Below are 13947 nucleotides of genomic sequence, written 5' to 3'. Positions count from 1 at the left end.
AGGAGAGCAAAGGTGGGTTCTGCCCACCCACCTCACTGCTTCTCTGCTGTCCTTTCCCTTTTTATAGGGTCAATGAGTCTTATGCAAATTGAGTTCCACCAAACCATCCAGGAAATGTCCACTCTTTAGAAATGGCAGTTGGAAGTCAGATAGCACAAGATTAAAGAGCGTGAACACAGAGTGACATGTTTCTCAACCGAATTGCAAAATATAGGTGATCCTTGTCAAACCCCCCTCCAAATGTTCTCTTCTTCTTTCCACTACCACCCCCAGCTTCTAATTTAGGTAGCTTGCTTTGGTTCTTTTGCACAACTTGCTATTTTTTACATATTGTTTATTGTAGGCTTATGCTTCTTAGCTGCCTTGGCAGGACCTGGGACACAAAGCTTCGAATCTCCACTCAGAAGTAAAGTAACAATTGCTAGAGCAGAGAATGACTAATATATAATGGGGGGAGGCGGGATTCCAAAGAATGCATACCCAGTTCCTATATGGTGTGCACTTTGTCGAAGGGAAACTCCCCACCAGAGTAGAAATCATATATCAAACAAATGGAAAGCTCTTTAATCTGAGCAGGCTGAAAGCAAAGATTAAGGTTACCAAAACTTCCGTCATAGAGCTTCAGTATGCTGATGACAGCGTAATGTGTGCATGCTCAGAGAATGACCTCCAAACAATTCTAAATATCTTCACAGAAGCTTACAAAAAGTTTGGCCTATCGCTCAACATCCAAAAAACCAAAGTGCTGCACCAGCAAGTACAAAATAACCCCTCTGCAGCACCACCAATCCAACTCAGTGGTGTAACGTTGGAAAATGTCAATCACTTCTCCTACCTGGGCAGTTCTCTTTCCACAAGGTCCAACATTGATGCCGAAATCTAGCATCGCCTGAGCTCTGCGAGTGCGGCTTTCTCCCAATTGAAGTGCAGAGTGTTTGAGGACCGGGACATTGGCAGGGAAACCAAAATGCTTATTTACAAAGCTATTGTACTACCAATCTTACTGTATGCTTGTGAAACATGGACCATTTATAAACGCCATCTCCAACTCCTTGAAAGATTCCATCAACGGTGTCTCCGAAAATTTTTACACATCACTTGGGAAGACAGGCGAACTAATACCACTGTGCTGGAAGAAGCAGAAATCACCAGTGTTGAAGCAATGATTCTTCAACATCAACTTTGTTGGACTGGTCATGTTGTGTGGATGCCTGATGGTCGTCTTACAAAGCAATTACTATATTCCGAACTTAAAAATGGAAAGCATCATGCTGGTGGTCAACAAAAGAGGTTTAAAGACTATCTCAAGGCAAACCTAAAAAAAATGTAGTATAAACACCAACAATTGGGAAACACTGGCCTGAGAGCACTCCAATGGGAGAACAGCCTTTACCAAAGGTGTCATGGGCTTTGAAGAGCCTCAGCTTCGGGATCTGTCCTTCCAGTGAGCCCTCAGGGCTGATTTCCTTCAGAATAGGTTGGATAGGTTGGATCTTCTTGCAGTCCATAGGACTCTCAAGAATCTCCTCCAGCACCATAATTCAAAAGCATCAATTCTTTTGTGATCAGCCTTCTTTATAGTCCAGCTCTCACTTCCATACATCACCACTGGGAAAACCATAGCTTTAAGTATGTGGACCTTTGTCGGCAAGGTAATGTCTCTGCTTTTTAAGATGCTGTCTAGCTTTGTCATTGCTTTTCTCCCAAGAAGCAGGCATCTTTTAGTTTCGTGGCTGCTGTCAGTTATCATCTGCAGTTATCATGGAGCCCAAGAAAGTAAAATCTCTCACTGCCTCCATTTCCCCCCCTTCTATTTGCCAGGAGACCAGTGGCCATGATCTTAGTTTTTTTGATGTTGAGCTTCAGACCATATTTTGCACTCTCCTCTTTCACCCTCATTAAAGGGTTATTTAATTCCTCCTCACTTTCTGCCATCAAAGTTGTGTCATCTGCATATCTGAGGTTGTTGATATTGTAGGCATCATTGCCCTTTAATGAGGAGCTTTAGGCTTTGTGGTATTATTATTATTATTATTATTATTATTATTATTATTATTATTATTTATTCCAAGTGTTGTCTGATGAGGGCAGAATAGTGTGGTACTATTACTTCCCTTGATCTGGACACTATACTTCTGTTGATGCAGCCTAGAATAGTATTAGCTTTTTTGCTGCTGCATCACACTGTTGACTCATGTGATGCTTGTGGTCCACCAAGACCCCTAGATCCTTTTCACATGAACTGCTAGTAAGCCAGGTGTCCCCCATCCAATATTTGTGCATCTGGTTCTTCCTGCCTAAGTGCAAAACCTTACATTTGTCCCTATTGAAATTCATCTTGTTAGCTTGCACCCAGTTCTCCAATCTGTTAAGATCATTTTGAATTCTTATTCTCTCTTCTGTGGCATTAGTTACCCCTCCCAGTTGAGTACCATTCTTTATAACATCTGGAACATCTGAAGTATGCAGCTTGGAAATGTTTACACACCTTTGCTCCTCCCTAGCAACTATTGTCTATTTTGTTGCATTTTAACTTTGTTGAGTTGGTAAGGCGCTAATATTCCAAATAAATGAACACATAAATTTAGTTTGCAATCAAAAGTCGTTGCATTTTTGTTTCATTCACTGTCATAATTTAAGAGGGATTTCTGCAGTTTAGAGTAACATGCCCAATTCCATGGCTCTGTTGCAGCACTGGAGTTTGTGCTTTTTCCTCTTTCCTTTCAAAAGGCAATGTGGCACTTTGGGGGAAGGTTGGAGATGACTCAGCTTTAAGTGCAATTCATTTAGGATGTGGCCATCATTTCAGGTATTTGCTGTCATAACAGGAAACTGCAATTGATCACGAGGAAATGAGAGGCGTGCAGCTCGAGATTTGGATGGCTATTAATTCTAAATAATGTGAATCCCACCCCTCCTGGTGCCTGGTTAAGTGGTGGTGCTGAGGAAATAATAAACGCTATTGATTTTTATCCTCCCTGTCCCCAGTCAGCTGACACCAGTAAGGTCTGGAGTTCTTTTTTCTTTTCTTTTTTGCCAGCAGTACAGTGGTACCTCAGGTTACAAACACCTCGGGTTACAAACACTTCGAGTTACAAACTCCGCTAACCCAGAAGTTTGGGTCACAAAATTTGCCTCAGGATGAGAATGGAAATTGCGCACCGGTGGCGCAGTGTCAACGGGAGGCCCCATTAGTGAAAGCACGCCTCAGGTTAAGAATGGTTTGGGGTTAAGTATGGACCTCCGGAATGAATTAAGTTCGTAACCCGAGGTACCACTGTAGTCAGTTCTGTGGCAGCACCTTGGCCATGTTCATCTGCTGCCATCTTTGCTTCACTGCAGGTGTGGCTGCAGTTGGCTCAGCAAACACTTTGCTGAGTATGAGAGGTGGAGGCAAAATTTGATTTTGTTTTTGTTTCAATGAGAAGCTACCTAATTTTCACTTCTTGAACCATTACGCAAGCTGAAACACAGCTGTATTTCAAAATTGGCACTTCTCCAAACTGTGCAATGCAGTTCTCCAGTCAACTAATGTGTAGAAAGATTCATATATTAGAATATATATGAATCCAGATATTTGAAGAAACAACGTACAAATAAGCGTTAGGGGAAACTGCTTGCAAAATGTGTCTATTAGTCAAAACTGCCTGCACATAAGGATAAATTAGCACGAGTATTCTTAAAAGGACGCTTCTCAAGCCATTGTAGAAATGTGGAGAACTGAATTTCAGACTGGGAAAATGAGAAACCAGAATTGACAGATTCATCCACCACTAGTAGAAAGCACCACTTACCGCTGAAGAAAACTGATCTCCATGGACCAACCTGCATGCCCTGAACTTGACAGGTGACCACATAGGCTCTGATGGCCCTGCACAGAATGTCATGGTGACCTTTGTAGTGACAGGTGTCAAGAACACAGGCTTCCAAGTAGAAAGTTGGGTCCATGGCCTCATGACACTGCCTGCATGGCCCATCTTTTCTGATGAAGATGCCACAGGACTGGTCCCCCTCTGTTTCTCTGTCTCACTGTATCCTGCAGAGCATCCTGGGACCTCCTCCAATTTCCAGCTGCCTGCAAATGGGATTTATTCCTTGCCTGAGTTCCATCCTTCATAGCGAAGCCATCACTGTTATTCTGATTGGCATTGCCGCAAGGTCAACAGACAGCATTGGCACAAGTGTTGGAAATAATGACCCTGGCATAGCTGCACCAGTCAAAGCAGACTCTCAGATCAAAATCTGTTTTGAGGAAGCTGTGGAGTCCGCTGATGTAAACCTTCAGTTTATTTTCAATAGGAGAGTGGCAGATCCACAAAGATTCTGTTGACATGGAAAGCATGTGAAAGGGACTACCAAGGGTTTTCAGTGAATTCAGTAAAGGATGTGTGTTGGTTAAAATAAACTGGTGAACTAGTTATGCCGTATGAAATGCACTTCCAAAAACCATCCACTTAGTTATGCTCTTCCTTATGAAATTGTGTGGATTTATAAATGCAGCTCATGTCATTAATATGATAAACTTATCAGGGTTGAGCTTTTTTGCCTGCTCTTTGCATAAAGTGAAAACACTGCATTCAAAGCAGCAGCCCTCTGGTGGACGTTTTTAAAACCAGACTTTCACATGCTATGTTGCAGTCATCAAACACATGCAAAACTTTGCCTTGTAAATCAGGCTGAAATTAAGTGGTACTGTTTTTACAGGAATCCAGAGGAGCAGGGAAGGTTCTTAAAACGCAGCCAGATCCTTCTGAAAATTAGGTGAACATTTAATCTAACTGGGTTAAAAACAGAACTTTATTTAACTTTTAAAAAATAATAGAACAGAATAAAGAGGTTTGATACATATTTTTAAACATCATTATTTATGACTATATCATAAGCATCAATGCTTCTAACAAAGATTAACTTACTAGGGACTCAGCTACACAGCTGCAAATAAAACATTTAAAATGTGCTGCAATAGACAAATGAGAGACTAGATGGTGACAGTGAGCTATGCAAAATTCAATGTATTTTTCAAAACTTTTAAAAAACACACACAAAAAAACCCACAGCATTTTTTATATGTGTGTTGATTCCAACTAGGCTCCCAGATACTCAGGTTAACCCATTGCTTCTGTTTATTAGGGATGCCAGCTTACTGAAACCATGTTCAAAGATACAAAATGCATTTTAATTGTGACACCATCTCCCACTATCTTTCCCCCTTAATATGAGCAGGGCTGGCATGTGACAAGGGCCAAATGACAATACTGAGAACTAGACTTTAAAGAATTAATGAAATGGAGGAGGATAGTGGCTCTGAAGTGTCCTCCTCTTAGCAAGGCATTTTGGAAACAGACTGGGAAAGGCTGGATCTGTCTATTATCATTTCTCTAATTTTCCAGTTGTTAGTTCAGTTCTCCACCTTTCCAAATCAGTTTGTGATTTTCTTAAAAATCAAAGTCTCGTGGAAATTCATCGGCATCTTAGTGCGATTTTTCTCCTAATATACACGTTGGCGTGCAGTTATGCCCAATGTGCACATTTTTGAAAAGCAATTGTATTTGCAGTTAGTTTCACAACTTGTTTTTGTTCCAGGTAAAAAAATTGTTTGTCTCATTTTGTGAACATCTGTCTGTCTCAGGAGAAGACAAACTGTTGGAAGGTGTCAGCACCTGCTGTGGCTGTAGAGACCAATGCGAGAGAGACATGCTTTGTTGCAGCTGGGGCAGATGGAGGCGTCTGGTTGTGCAGATGCAAGTGCATCATGGTGTTTCTTCTCTCTGTACTCCTCCCAGCGGACATTCCTCCTCTGACCACTTCTATGGATACCCAACCTCACTGCCTGTCTCCAGGCACTCATCTCATTTTGTACTTTTCCATTTATGTACAATAGTACATAATGGTATACACCTTCACCTGCCACATACTACAGTGGAACCTCGGTTGTCGAACGTAATCCGTTCCGGAAGACTGTTCGACTTCTGAAACGTTCAACAACTGAGGGGCAATTGCCAATTGGCAAAATTCATTGAAGAAATTGAGAAACACGCCTCGGAAGCCATTTGACTTCTGAGGCGTGTTAAAAAATGAAAGCATTTACTTCTGGGTTGTCGGTGTTCAGGTTCTGAATTGTTCGGCTTCCAAAGCATTCGACAACTGAGGTTCCACTGTATTGCCCTTTTTATTTATATATTGTTTTTATTCTTACATTTCAGTTCCTTCTGAGTTGATATGATTTTATTATTTTCCGCAGTGATTTAAATAAAATTTTATGACATATCATTCTTACTTTTGTTCTGACTCAGGTCCTTTCTTGTTACCACTGCTAACTCACCCAAGGCCGAGGCAGAAATTTGATTCAGTCACATTTAAAGCTGAATTTATCAAATCCACACTTTCTGAAACAATATGAGAACCAAAAAACAACTGTCCTTCAAAATTCACACTCAACCAAATTTGGCAAACGCAGTTCATACACAATGTTAATAAAAATGCATATATTAGGGCAAATTGTGCATAAAAATGAATATATTTGTGAAAATAACATACAAATGCATTATATTATGGGGAAATGCTTGCAAAAATGCACACACCAGTCAAAAGTGTATATTAAAATCTGTTTTTAGGAGAAATTCACACTAAAATGCTGAAGCAAGCTCAATAGAGCTAAATATAGGGTTTCTAAAAAAATAATAATAAATATTTGAATGGTTTAAAATGGAGGTGCTCCTTTGTAGACAAAAGTGCCACACAGAAAAACATGATCTTTGTGACCCATGTGTGCAATAACATACTTGTGTATACACCGCTTTAGTCTTTAAGGTACCACAAAACTGTTTCCCCACACTGCCACGGATAACAATTTTATATCTGACGTTCATTGCTTGACTATTTTTCAGTTGATAATAATACAGTGTTCATCACAAACAATGCAGTTAAGTATTAATGTAACTAATGGGTCACTGAAGAGTCAGCCTTGTTATTGTCAGCTCAGGATTGCTTCTACACAATATAATTCTACAAAATCCATTTTTGTGTTTTTTGTTGTTGTTTTCCAAAGGAGAAACTATGGTGTAATTGCCTACATCTCTGCTCAGAAATAAGTTGAAAATAAGCAGATCTGCAGTCCTTGTGTATTAAGAAAGACCAGCCGCCCACAGAGAAATATGCTCCTTTTAGAAGTCTCTGGCCTTCCAGGCATGTAGGACCTCAGCAACGTTTGTTTCCACCTTCCCGCTGGGCATTTTCAGATCATCAGAGCTGTCGTCATTGAAGTTTCCACATGGGGCACACAGCTTCCCTGCGAGGGACTTCCTGACTTTCACTCTCACCTCTCCACTGGGATGAAGGAGAACCTGCACCTGAGAGGCCTGGTCAATCTGCATCCCATCGTGAACTTTGCTCACAGACACCTCTTTAGAGACCTTGTATGGCAGGCTTACTGGACGTCCATTTACCTGGAACACGTAAAGATTGGGGCATGAGATCTTGTTTTGATGAAGGCCAAGAAGCCAGCAAGAACCTCAGAATTCACACTGACTAATAAAGGCAAAAGCCAATTAACATGTAGAATACACCAGAGGCTAACTTTGCATTATGCATCTAAACTCAACAAAACATTGGAACCAACTCTAAATAAACTTAAGCTACATCTACTAAATAACAACACCAAGTCAACTTCACCATTCACTTATTAGTAACTCCCTAGGTATTCACAACCAGAGTTAAATAATGGTAAAGGGCTCCATGATCACTGCAGATGGTGACAGCAGTCACGACATTAAAAGATGCCTGCTTCTTGGGAGAAAAGCAATGACAAACCTAGACAGCATCTTAAAAAGAGACATCACCTTGCTGACAAAGTTCCATATAGTTAAAGCTATGGTTTTTCCAGTAATGATGTATGGAAGTGAGAGCTGGACCATAAAGAAGTCTGATGGCCGAAGAATTGATGCTTTTGAATTATGGTGCTGGAGGCGACTCTTGAGAGTCCCATGGACTGCAAGAAGAGCCAACCCATCCATTCTTAAGGAAATCAGCCCTGAGTGCTCACTGGAAGGACAGATCCTGAAGCTGAGGCTCCAATACTTTGGCCACCTCATGAGAAGAGAAGACTCCCTGGAAAAGACCCTGATGTTGGGAAAGATGGAGGGCACAAGGAGAAGGAGACGACAGAGGACGAGATGGTTGGACAGTATTCTCGAAGCTACAAACATGAGTTTGACCAAACTGTGGGAGGCAGTGGAAGACAGAAGTGCCTGGCATTCTCTGGTCCATGGGGTCATGAAGAGTCGGACACGACTAAACGACTAAACAACAACAACCACAAAAGGATAGATTGCCCCAACTCTTTGACTGGCAGGAATGCAGGTATTCTTATAATGAATGAGAGCACAGAACTGGGGACACGTAGTTATTCTGCAGTCGTCCTTTAATCTCAATTAAAAGATCACAAAGGTATATGTGGAGAAGCCGAATTTCATCCACCATTGAAGAGCAAAGGAATCAGCAAAGAAATCATCATAACCCTATGGCCTTTCAGATGCTGGCCTTCAACTTCCATCAGCCCAAGCCAGCATGGCGAATGAATCATGAGAGCTGCAGTACAACAACATCTGGAAGCTATCTCTGCTTTAGCCTTCCACTGTTGAATGAGATGGAAGATTTCTTGAGAAATACGCCCTTTTGGTTGAATTAGGCCCTGTGCCTTAACAGCTGCTAAGCGGGCAAAAATTGATGAAAAATGTAATTCTCCATCAAGGAGGTGCAGTGATGGAAAACCTCCAGCTATCCAAAAATGATGGTTTCCTGTCATAAACCATGAGATTGCCCCCATTACTCTTCAGCATCATATTATTAAAAATGAGCAGGCACTGGGCGATTTCATTTTTCGCATTGGCTGGGGACTCAGTCTTGTGAGTGCCTCTAAAAATAGTCTTGGAAAGATCAGAGGTAGACTATTTAAGAGGACCTACCTTAATCTTCCAGCTAGTCAGACTGCACAACTTTTAATTATTTCCATGGATTAATTACCGTATACTTCCCCAACCAAGCAAATGCCAATTAGTATATAAAAAGGGGTTGTGTAATAGTCCAGAGAATCTCTTTTATGATGTGAAGCAGCCAATCCACTTGGCAACATAGGAAGGTGACTTAGACCAAGCCAGGCCATTGGGGACATCTAGTTCATTATTGTCCACAATGACTGGCAGAAGCTCTCCAGGGTTTCAGGCAGGGAATATTCCCAGTTCTAACTCAGGCTGGACCTGGGACACTTTGCATGCCAAGCAAATGCCCTGCCACTGTCAGGGATTGTACTGAAGAAGAGGAAGAATGGTAGAGATCTCCCCCCCCTTCTCCTGTAGCATCCAGAGAGGAGGAAGGCAGCCTTGAATTACAGCAGGGCTTTGAGGAAGACAGCAGCTCAGAGACAGGCAAACAGCAGAGTTATGTTGTGTTAGGAGAAGGAGGGATGGAGGCAGAGAAACTAGCTGACACATCACTGGACAGCATACCCAACCCCCCCTCCCAAAATGCAGTGTTTGTTAAGAGTGCTAGAACAAAGAGCACATAGACAATTGTCCATGGACAGACATCGTAGAAGCAGGTGTTGTTGCTAGAGAGGGAAGGGGGAGGAGCTCAGTGCGAGCAGCTCCATTATAACCGAAATTCTTTGTCTTTTACCGTTATGACTGAATAAATCATACATAAGAACTTTCTTGTTTTCTCCCTGCCCCTTGGTGCCATCGGGGGGGAGGGGAGGATTCCTCAAGCCTGACAGCCACTGAGCTGTGGTCCTGCATTTTATTGTGAAGGAAGCCTCAAGTAGGATTATTGTAAACAAGGAATACTTTGAATTATCTGTAGCTATTTCAGGGGCTGTGGCTTCAGAGGTATATCACATGACAATTGGCTCAGGTCATTTTGAAAATACTGTGAATTTCCTGTAAGTTCTAAACTCCCCAATATAGTCAAACTATTGTGGATATGTCCCAGGGGTGGGGACCCTGTGAACAACCCATCAACCCCAACTAACAAAGCCAGTGGTCAGGGATGATGCGAGTTGTCATCCCATAACATCTGGAGGGCCACAGAACTACCATCCCTCATGTATACTTTCAGACTTCACAAACAATCAGAGTTGAACAACTGACTTTTAAAAACTAAGACATTTAGGGGGGGTCCAAGTTATTTGGGGGCTTCTTCCTCTCTGTTCATTTAAAAACCCTGGGATGCGGGTGGCGCTGTGGGTTAAACCACAGAGCCTAGGACTTGCCGATTAGAAGGTTTGTGGTTCAAATCCCCGCAACGGGGTGAGCTCCCATTGCTCGATCCCTGCTCCTGCCAACCTAGCAGTTCGAAAGCACGTCAAAGTGCAAGTAGATAAACAGGTACCGCTCCAGCGGGAAGGTAAACGGCGTTTCCATGCACTGCTCTGGTTCGCCAGAAGCAGCTTAGTCATGCTGGCCACATGACCCGGAAACTGTATGCCAGCTCCCTCAGCCAATAAAGCGAGATGAGCGCTGCAACCCCAGAGTCGTCTGCGACTGGACCTAATGGTCAGGGGTCCCTTTACCTTTTATGATAAGCCCACACATCACGTAAGCAAATAATAAGCTGCAGTGACTAGTGATGAACACATAGACAAGTCATAAGAAGAAATATATATTATTAGAAACTAGATATATTTTTCCCCATGGCATACTCCATCCTGAACTCTACTTACCCATGTCCTGTTGTTCTTTTTGACAGTGATGGATGCATCAGGGAAGAAAATGTAAACTGCCCTCCCAGCTACCAAGCCATCCTCATTGTCCTTTCCAATGCTCACGGACACCCTGAACCAGAAGGGGGCACTTTCGTCACAAACAGAGACCAAGTCATAAACTCCATCACAGAGGTACTTCCCTGAGGCACCATCAAATGAACGGAGCTGGGCTCCAGGGGTGAGTCTGCACTCGCCCTCCAGAACTTCCATGCTCTCACAGGCACGACGACCATCCTGAAGTGCGCAGGTGTCTATTTGGCAGCTGCTGTTAACGCAGGTAAGTTTGCCCAAGTCACCGCAGGTGCATTTCTCCATGCAATTGCTTGAGAAGATGCTCTCTCCAGCCTGTTGGGAAATTCCCGGATAAAGAAAGAAAGTTAGGGGAGTTGGAAAATAAAGCAAACATTCCAACAGCAATTTCTTTTTATTTAATGGTGTTAGCTTATTTAGAATGTTCACATGCTGATTTCCCATGTAAAAGATGCACAAGTTTATTTCTGACCTAAGGAAAACTAACCCAGTGTACGTTACCCCTATTCCAAACTCCACTCAGTAGCAAGGCTACTGATGGCTGAGCTGGCCTGAGATTGACAGAGAGAAAACAAGACTTTGAAGCAGAGTTTCATTTACACCACCCTTTTCGTCAACGTTAAGTTGCACAGGGTTACACTAGCCATGTGACTGACCAGGTGGCGCTGGGAAGTTTTATCTCAAGCAGCAAAATGTCCTAGCCAGCCCTGGGCTTAGCTGAGGCTCAGCTGGAGATCTGCCTATTCCAAATTCACTCATCCAAATGGATCCTGGGTTTAGATTGTGCCTTCAAGAGGGTTTTCAGCATTGGATTCAGAGCAGTAACAACTACTTCATCTTATAAAAATGTGTTTTATTTATTTAAGAATGTAAGATCACTACTAGATTAAAGAACTATCTAGTCCAGTATTCTGTTCTCACAGTGGCCAACCAAATGCCCACAGGAAGGCCATAAGCATGACATGAGCGCAGTCGCATGATCCCTTCCATTAGAGGTATGTGTGTTATTTGTAAAATCATATCCTTCATTGTTGATCAATCTGTTTCAGTTTCTCTCCATTTCCCAATCAGTTCTCCACACTTCCACATCACTTTGTGAATGTTTATTATAAAAGGCCTTGTGAAAATTCATCAGCATTTTAGTGAAAATTTCTCCTTATACATTTTTAACACAGTTTTACCTAATATATACAACTTTGCAAAGCACGCATCTTGCATGTTGTTTTCAAAAATATATGCATTTCTATACACACATTACTTGGCTGGAGAACTACATTGCAAAATTCAGAGAAGTGCGAATTTCAAAAGATGGCAATGTTTCAGTTCTCGCATTGTCTTGGAAAGTAGGTTCACCTTTATATGTGAACTGAATCAAATTTCTCTCCTGTCCTTATAAACCACTTGTGCTGGCCCCTCTATATGGGAACCCCAATAACTGGGATACAAAGACTTACTTTGAGGTAGAGACCATCATGCACGCAGCCACATTTGTCTGTAGGCACACATGTATCCCCATCAAACAAGTAGCCATCATCACATTGACAACCTTCAAAGCATTTTCTGGTGCACTGGAGTGGAGTGGACAAGCTGGCACAGCTGAAATCGCAAACTGGTTTTGTGCATGTCTCATAGTGACTATTGGCTGGGCAGGTGAGGGCTACAGAGAGAGAGAGAGCAGAAAAAGTAATGTTTGACAAACATGGAATAGAGAGGCTTTCCAAAATGAAAACAATTATTTTCAACCATTTTGCTTCATCAGTATTATGGCACAGATGCTTCTGACACTATAGCTGACTTGGAAGTGTTCGCAAACATTCCAACCTCTCAGGGAATAAATATGTAAATCATAAATATTGGTAATATTAGGTAATTGTTGTTTTGAGGTATCCTATGTTGGCTTGAGATATCCCATGCCAGGCAGAGTGGCAATGTGCATTACTTAACAATGTAAACCAGATCTGCTGCATTCATAGGCCCTCTTACAAGGAACTTAGAGTCAAGGAAGATTGCAAAATAAGGCAGTGGGTTGAAAAACATGAACCCCGTAGAAAGATAAGAGGGAGAAAAAGGTTGAGGAAAAAGGTGAGAGAACAAGTGATTGCATAGCACTGAAACTTACATAATTCAACCAATAGCTCAGATTACTTTGGGTTTGGGGGAGGCTCACTACTGAAAAGGCAGAGATGAAGAAACCTTTTCATCCAACTTACGACAGAAGGACTTTGTTCTCCAGGCTCCAATCTTGACTCCAGCAGACTGGCACGCAGCTGCATAGGCTTGAAGGCTCCGGCAGAGATACTCCTGCTCCCCTTTGGCCACGGTCAAGTCATACAGGCATTGCTCAAGGTAATCCGAGGGGCTTACTAATGAGGAGCAGTCTTTGAATGGCCCTGTCTCAGACGTGATCATTCCACAGGAGTCGTCGTTCTCATACGGTGCTGTCTGGGCTGTATCATAAGTGGGACATTCCTCACCACAGCCATTGGAGCAGATGGCACCATCCAGAGGGACCTGCCAGGAGGCCCCAAACTCATCCACCGTTTGTGCAGATTCCCCACTAGGCAGCATGAAATCGTCCCTCTCGTCACCATTGAAATTGCCACCCAAACCACACATGTGTCCCTGGTAGGTGCTGGGGACAGTCACATGGACATAGGAAGAGGTATCATAAAGGACCGTGAGGCCAAAGGATGCCTGGACAATTATATTGATCCCCTCCTGCGTGATCCAGAGTTTTCCCTCATCTCTATTCACTGGCAAAGTGCAGAATTCTTCATCCACCTGCGTCAGCAAAGAAGAGAGAAGCATATTCATGGGGGTCAGCTCTGAGCACACGCAAATTCTCAAGCACACACATATACAAAAGACACACATCTCCTTTTGCACATGCTGTTTTTCATTCCAGTGATCTAAAGAAATGTCATCATTATTTAAAAGCAATTTAATTATTATACCAAATGGTTTTCCTGTAATTTTATGACTGCAAGCTGCCCTGGACTCTCTTTGCATAAGAAGGACATGTTATTCATTTGAAATAATAGGTAAAGGTAAAGGACCCCTGGACGGTTGAGTGCAGCCAAAGGCGACAATGGGGTGTGGCGCTCATTTCGCTTTCAGGCCGATGGAGCCGGCGTACAGCTTCCGGGTCATGTGGCCAGCAT

The 13947-nt window shown here is 42.5% G+C and overlaps 1 protein-coding gene across 1 annotated transcript in view; it reads right to left on the bottom strand.

Annotated features, from left to right (window-relative positions):
* LOC128419242 (IgGFc-binding protein-like) overlaps positions 1-13947 on the bottom strand; it is a 61761-nt gene that overhangs the window by 32740 nt on the left and 15074 nt on the right. The window contains exons 9-12 of the mRNA XM_053399676.1: positions 12997-13567; positions 12241-12443; positions 10715-11101; positions 7172-7445 (exon numbers count right to left, since the gene is read on the bottom strand). Of these exons, the coding sequence (XP_053255651.1) occupies positions 7172-7445; positions 10715-11101; positions 12241-12443; positions 12997-13567 (1435 nt within the window). The remainder of the gene's footprint in view (positions 1-7171; positions 7446-10714; positions 11102-12240; positions 12444-12996; positions 13568-13947) is intronic.

The sequence above is a fragment of the Podarcis raffonei genome, chromosome 8 (genome assembly GCF_027172205.1).
Source record: "Podarcis raffonei isolate rPodRaf1 chromosome 8, rPodRaf1.pri, whole genome shotgun sequence".
In the NCBI taxonomy this organism is placed as follows: Eukaryota; Metazoa; Chordata; class Lepidosauria; order Squamata; family Lacertidae; genus Podarcis; species Podarcis raffonei.
The sequence above is the reverse complement of the archived record's forward strand: the minus strand, read 5'-3'. Positions and strand labels throughout refer to the sequence as shown.